Raw genomic sequence first — 7,957 nt, 5'->3', positions numbered from 1 at the left:
ATATATATATATAACCGTATTAATACATTAATTAATTTAATACATACATTAATACATTTAATAAATACCCTTATTATTCAGATGATGGGGGTTTTATTGTGATTAATCACGGCGAATATGTTATTTTATTAGTGAGAAAACCCGTTATAAACAAGCATATTGGCTCCCTCGTAGATATTAAAACCCGGGTAATCAAGTCTACCGAGCGTGAAACCTGGTGTCGGACTATCGGGTGAATTGCGCATTACGCGCACCCTCTGGTAACACTCTCTTTCTGAACGATTTGACATAGCCATAAATTGAACCCGGGTGGTGTAAAATTTGAATAATTACTCGCGCATAGTCCAAAAACATTCTACCGAATCAGATTGTAAACCTTTGTGCACTTCCATATCGTGTAATTCCTCTGTCCTTCTCATATAAGTGTCACACATATCGATCCAAGTAGTTTGCATGTTCACAGTCGGTTCATAAACCTCTTCATTCTCAGCAATGTTATACTCGTTATCTTCAACAATCATGTTGTGCATTAAGATGCACACATACTCACCATGCGCATCATGACTTTGATGAAACCATCTAAATAAGTGGGTAAAGGTTGTGTAGCGTAATTGAGAATATCGTCTGTAATTCGGATGAATACACACCGCCTCATGCGAAATCGTTGTTTGAACTCGACATCGAAGAATTATGAGTTTTCAACAAAGTAGTAATCCATTAGCCGTTGATGTGCAAGATGGTGCTCCCGATTAATATAACGTCGCGTAAATTGCATTTTTGGACCTTCCGCCTCATCGTCAACTTGATTTAAAATATCAACAAGAAGATTAATATATTCATTTTCGGAAGAATAGAAAATCGACATTTGTAGTATATATTTGATTGTGTTTTTACAGAGAAAACGAGTTAAAAACTTAAAACGATGGGGTATTTACAGAATAAAAAGAAGAAAGTACATCATCAATCAAGTTTTAATGACTATAAATCTAATATTGGATCCACTCAACGACTAGTTTCCAATCCCGACTTTGACACCACCAACGCCGGGCTAATGTCGATTGACGGACGGTTAGTCACAACCGACATCGAAGCCCGACTCTGAAAGTAAATGGCGATACCGTGTGCTCTAACGCATATACGATTTTGAGCTATTTCATCTTATTTATTTGTTTATTTATTATTTTTACTCCCAAAATTTGAGCTACCGGTAACACTCATTTCATTCAAACAAACCCCATCATAAACCCCAGTCCAAGTCCTTCAACTCTCATGCCATTTTTGCAGTTCTTATCAATGGCGGATAAGTTAACTATTCCTCTTCTTCTCCCAAATCCACCACTTTCTAAACCCTTCTTTTGTCAAGATTTTCACCATCAAAATCCCAACCACCATAACCACCACCAACCACCGTTAACCCCTCTCTTAAACGAAATTCTACAACCCAATTCCGCCACCACTAAACCCCTTTCACCCATAATCCCCAAACCCACAAAAAGAATTGGAAAACATAATGACCCAAATAAAGGTAAACCATGGTCTTCTCATTTATCGCCACAGGGCCAGGTAATTTTTAAAACCCTAATTGATCCTAATTTCAATTCTGCCCAAACTAATGAAATTTTGGTTAAATTAATTGAATTTCATGAACCCAAATGTGAATTCGGTTCAAAGTCTCTGTCTTTAGATGTATTAGGCTTAATTCAAGGTTTAGCTCATTACAAGAAAGTTGATTTAGCATTAAATGTGTTTGATTGGGTTAAGAAACATTATAAAGATTCGGGTAAAGTTTTACGTGGTTCAATTGTGGCTGTAATTGTATCTATGCTTGGTAAAGATAGTCGTGTTTCGGTTGCTTCATCTTTGATTCGCAGTCTTCAAAAAGATGGTTTCGTTATCGATGTTTATGCTTATACTTCGTTAATTAGTGCTTATGCTAGTATTGGTAGGTTTCGTGAGGCGGTATTGGTTTTTAAAGAAATGGAAGAAGAAGGGTGTCAGCCTACTAAGATTACTTATAATGTCATATTGAATGTTTATGGTAAAATGGGCATGCCTTGGAATAAAATTGAATCCGTGTTCGATAGTATGAAGAAGTCGGGTGTATTACCGGATTCTTATACTTATAATACTTTGATTAGTTGTTGTAAACGTGGATCTTTGCACGAAGAAGCTAATAGGATTTTTGAAGATATGAGATTAGCGGGATTTTTGCCCGATTATGTTACGTATAATACGTTATTAGATGTGTATGCAAAGTCCCGAAAGCCTAATGAGGCGATGGATGTTTTACGAGAGATGGAGTTGAGCGGGTTTTCTCCAAGTATTGTAACGTATAATTCTTTGATTTCGTGTTATGCTAAAGCCGGGTTGTTTAATGAAGCAATGGAGTTGAAAAGTCAAATGTTGGAAAAAGGAATAAAACCGGATGTGTTTACTTACACGACTCTGTTTTCAGGGTTTGAAAAAGCCGGGAAAGATGAGTCAGCAATGCGGGTTTATGATGAAATGATTAGTTCGGGTTGTAAGCCGAACATTTGTATGTTTAACGCGCTTATTAAGATGCACGGGAATAGGGGAAAGTTTACCGAAATGATGAAAGTTGTCGAGGAGATTGAAAAGTGTAAATGTGTTCCCGATATTGTAACGTGGAATACACTTTTGGCGGTCTTTGGTCAAAATGGTATGGATAATGAAGTTTCGGGGGTGTTTAAAGAGATTAAACGAGCGGGATTTATACCCGAAAGAGACACGTTTAATACTTTGATTAGTGCTTATAGTAGATGTGGGTCGTTAGATCAAGCGATGAATGTTTATAAAAGCATGTTGGAGGCTAAAATTAGTCCCGATCTTTCAACTTACAACGCGGTTTTAGCAGCATTAGCTCGTGGAGGTCTTTGGGAACAATCGGAGAAAGTTCTAGAAGAAATGAAAAACGGGGGTTGTAAACCTAACGAGTGTACGTATAGTTCGTTACTTCATGCTTACGCAAATGGAAGACAAATCGATAAAATGCTGATTTTGGGAGAGAAGATATATTCGGGTGGAATTGAACCTCACCCTGTTTTGTTAAAGACTCTTGTTTTAGTCAACAGCAAAACAGATCTCTTAAAAGAAACGGATCGTGCTTTTCTTGAAATGAGAAAACGGGGTTATTCGCAAGATGTTAATACATTAAACGCAATGGTTTCGATATACGGAAGACGACAGATGTCAATGGAAGCAAACGAGATTATTTCGTTCATGAAAGAACGTGGCTTTTCGCCAAATTTAACCACGTACAACTCGTTAATGTATATGTACAGTCGATCTTCAGATTTCGCAAAATCTGAAGAAATCTTGAAAGATATCGAATCGAAAGGAATCAAACCGGATGTTATTTCATACAATACTGTGATTTACGGGTACTGCAGAAACGGAAAAATGAAAGAAGCATCAAGGGTGTTCAACGACATGAGTAAATCCGGTATCATTGCTGACGTCATCACGTATAATACGTTTGTTGCAAGTTATGCTGCTGATGAAATGTTTACAGAAGCCATTGATGTTATCAGATACATGATTAAACAGGGGTGTAGACCGAATGACAGCACATACAACTCGGTTGTCGATTGGTATTGTAAGTTTCATTATAGGGACGATGCAATTTCGTTTGTTAATAATCTTCGCGAGGTTGATTCACGTGTGTCGAAAGATGAGATTAGTAGATTGTTAGCACGTGTGGCAAAGACTGTGTAAAAATGGTTGTATTGTATGCTTGTTTGGACCGTACAGTTTGTTGCTTATAGTTTTGCAGAGAAATTGAAGAACTCAAAGGTGTGTTATGTATACTTATTGATGTATTATTTGATGTCATTTGTATCATATTAATGGATCCTAGTCTATAAGGAAGTTGGATATTGTAAGAAAAAATTGCACTTTTTTGTTGTACAAGGTGAACAATATTAAAAAAAAAAACTGTTGTATTATATATATCTTTCATGAAATGAAATGTTTTGAACATATTAGATGTTGGGCTGTATTAAGTATTTTAATTAAATTATATTTTCACTTATAAGAGCACTGGGTGTCGTGACGCGTTAGTTCGGTGTTAGTTCAGTGTCTTGCTGATGACTGGATGATGACTGGACTGGACTGACATTGTAAACTGACATTAATGAAAAAATAAGGGGAGTGGGAAGATAGTCAGTTCAGTGTCTTGAAAAGAGAAGAAATATGGGTGATTTTTGAATTTGGGTCCCATTTTCAAGCAAATTGCCAACGTCCGGTGCAAGACTTTGAAACTAACACTGAAATGGTTTGGGGTGAATGTCAGTTGCACCAACGTACGCCGAGGTGACCTCTTACACACCTCAAGCTCTAAGTATATATTCTTCTTTTGTAAATAAAGATTGTGTGTGGTATTTGTTAATGCAAACCCCATGATGGAGACCAGAACCTCTAGTAAACACAGTTGACTATTGACTATCACAAGGTCTTGGTCAACTGTGATTGCTAGCTGTCAAACTATACGATATGATAAAAACTTTGATTACAAGTTCATTTGATCACGTAGATTTGTATTTTTTTAGTTATAGTTTCGAACATCTCTGCAATTATAATTAATTATATTATACTTACAAATCAATATTCAAGACTCTTTACACTGAAATACATCATGGATGATGTTCACTGATGCTTTATGTTGTCGTGAAAAGACTAAAAAGGCCTAGTGTGCATCTCACATGATGCCCACCAACGAAGAGGACTTAACGTCTGTTACACTTATGGATCGACGAGGCAACAATCTCAAACATTAGGGTCATTTACGTTAAAAAAATACTTTGGATCCATCCATGAAACTTTTGACAAACATTAAGGATCAATGGCGTAATTTTGTCTTGCTTATAAACCCTAAATTCCATAAGCTTAATACACCCTAATTTTTTCTTTGGCTTTTGCTATATGAATGTTCTTATTTCATTGACTAAACCGACTGGTTAGGTGAATGATAGATATAACTTGAATAATTAGAAATGTATAGCACCTGGATGAACATTGTGTCGTGTATTAAAAATGTGCATCATTCGAATGTGATTCCTTTAAATACTCTTCGTCGAAAGGTTGGTAACGGGAACTCGACTATATTTTGGAAAGATCATTGGATTGGAGATGGTTCATTGGTGGATAGATACAACAAACTAGCGCATTAGATTTGAACATGGATTGTTTGGTGCGTGACGGGCTGAGTAATAGGACTTGGTTATGAAATTGGAGACGTAGTTCGTTGGGTAGTGGACATGAAGCTCTGCTTAACACAATGTTACTAGAATTATCTTCTGTATCGTTTGGGAATCAAGATGACTCGTGGATATGGTCCATTGCTTATGATTGAATTTTTCCTATCAATGCAACAAGATTACACATTGATAATGCGCTACTGCCTTCTCTTTCGCCTGCACTGAATTGGTGTAAAGAAATTCCTCGTTAAGTTAACATGTTCCTATGGCAGGTGGGTGTTGATAGGTGTGACGATCGCTCCAAATTCATATGGACGAATACGTCATTCATCGATTTCATTGCGAGGTATTTGACCTCTATATGATACGTTTTACAAACATTGCATTCTTTTGAAAAGGGTATACCATAAATGAATATTTAAATCCAAGGTTTTTGACATCTGATGATTTCTACATATAGACAATCACAGTAAATAATGATTTACAATAATACTTTCGTTGACAATGCAGTCAAAATATGATACATGGTGATGATTTTGTAAATGCAACGTTTCCTTGAAAAATATGCCATGTATATGACTCCATGCACATAGCTTGTCTAACATATAAGCAAACAACGGAAGACTTCTAGGAACCTGAGAATAAACATGCTTTCAAGTGTCAACACAAAGGTTGGCGAGTTCATAATTTTAATGTTTCGCATAATCTGTATATAAAGGTGGATCACAAGATTTCAGTTGTTTTATCCAGAAACGTTTACCAAAATTATTCTACAAGATTGAGCACCCTGGTAACTAAACTTTGACGTTATAAAAAGTACTCATGTTTTAACATACATGCAACCAACATGTACAATACACGCAATCCAACGTGTATTAACTCAAATAGCATACATCCGCTTTATAGTTCAGGCTAGGGTTTCTATACCTGGAACGGACGGGGATGTCAAGCCCTATGGATCCATATACAACTATTCACGCCCACCAGTTCTTAAAACTGGCAGTTACTAGTTACCAAAGCTAAGGGATTTTCGGTTCAAACTCAGTGTAGAATTTAGTATGTACTTGTATCCATTGCGTTTAAAATAAAGTGCATGTATTCTCGGCCCAAAAATATATATTGCAAAAGCATTTAAAAAGGGAGCAAATAAAACTCACCTTAGCAGCACATAAAGTCGTTCACCGAAATGTGACCGAAACTTGGAATATCAAATAACCGTAGATCTCAACCTAGAGAACATATGTTGGTCAATAATTGTCTATCAAGCTAGGTCAGGTCATAGTGTATCACAATCCTAATGCTCGAGATCGACATACAAAAGTTATCAAAAGTCATTTCAAAAAGTCAATCTGACTCAATACAATAGTTGAATGATCATGGCAATCGAAACATTTTAACATTTCACATAGTTTCCCAATTCTTGGAAAATTGAACTATGGTTTTTATAAGGCTTTAAAATATGATAAAACAATCAATTTTGACAATTGTTCAATAAAACGAGACGTGCCTTATATAAGAATTCATTTACTCCGCTGGTAATATTTAAAAATTCAATTTATCAATCTTATAAACAAGTTGTTTAAATATTAATTGCAGATTCAAAAGCAATTTCGATTAACGTCAATCATAATTCAGTTGATCATATCTTTTAATTCGTTCATCGAAATCATACGATATCTAAATGAAAAGTTATTGATTTTTCGTCAGCTTTCCAAAAACATGCATATCATATACCTTTTATCAGTAATATATGTATTTAATTCGTTATTCATCATAAACTATTTAACAACGAAATTTAGCATACTAGCATGCATAAACATATATACTCGAGCACTAGACATGTATACACTATTAATATAAAAAAATAAGATATGAATAGTCACGTATCAATATTGTGATTCAATATTGCAGGAAAATACGTAGACGCAACGGAGATGATAAACATTAGTTTGACTTACAAGCAATACTCCCGAACAATACCCATAACCTCCATAGCTATAACCCATAATTTCCTTAGCTCTATCCCACTCGAAAAAACCCATTTTGAAATCATTTGGACATAACCTCGTCGTAGTATTTTATGTAAAATAGTTATTACTAATATTAATATTATAAGATTAATAATAATAATAATAATAATAATAATAATAATAATAATAATAATATAAATAATAATAATAATAATAATAATTACAGAGGGAGTACGATATAGATGGATGTGTGTGTGATCGACTGAATTCGTTTGAATTTATAGGACCTTTGCTGAACCTGGTCCCCATGCGATCGCATGGGTTCACAGGCCTATAGCCATGCGATCGTGTGATGACCCGAAAAATTTCGACTAATTTAAGCCAATTCTCTATATGATTTAATATTATGTAAATATACATATATATATATATATATATATATATATACATATATATATATATATATATATATATATATATATATATATATATATATATATATATATATATATATATATATATTATAAGATGTACAAGTAAAACACTAATTGCTACCGTAAAAACGACTTTGCTACAGTAAAACACTATTTGCTACAGTAAAACACTATTTGCTACAGTGAAAATCATATTTTGCTACAGTGCTACAGTGAAAACCGTATCAGCTGAGAGTGAAGGAAGAAGATGTTCCTAAAATCGCGTTCAGAACCCGTTACGGTCACTATGAGTTTCTAGTCATGCCTTTTGGATTAACTAATGCTCCAGCAGTATTCA

General features: G+C 34.9%; 1 protein-coding gene across 1 annotated transcript; it reads left to right on the top strand.

The window, feature by feature from the left end:
• The first annotated feature begins 1,219 nt into the window (after window positions 1–1,219).
• LOC139872174 (uncharacterized) lies at window positions 1,220–3,991 on the top strand. The gene has a single exon (XM_071860009.1). The coding sequence runs from the start codon at window positions 1,270–1,272 to the stop codon at window positions 3,733–3,735; it is 2,466 nt and encodes an 821-aa protein (XP_071716110.1). The 5' UTR covers window positions 1,220–1,269; the 3' UTR covers window positions 3,736–3,991.
• Window positions 3,992–7,957: the final 3,966 nt, after the last annotated feature.

The sequence above is a fragment of the Rutidosis leptorrhynchoides genome, chromosome 10, assembly GCF_046630445.1.
Source record: "Rutidosis leptorrhynchoides isolate AG116_Rl617_1_P2 chromosome 10, CSIRO_AGI_Rlap_v1, whole genome shotgun sequence".
NCBI classification, from domain to species: Eukaryota; Viridiplantae; Streptophyta; class Magnoliopsida; order Asterales; family Asteraceae; genus Rutidosis; species Rutidosis leptorrhynchoides.
The sequence above is the reverse complement of the archived record's forward strand: the minus strand, read 5'-3'. Positions and strand labels throughout refer to the sequence as shown.

Excerpts from the sequence above, each read along its gene's own strand:
- LOC139872174 (XM_071860009.1), top strand. The coding sequence starts at position 1,270 with ATGCCATTTTTGCAGTTCTTATCAATGGCGGATAAGTTAACTATTCCT.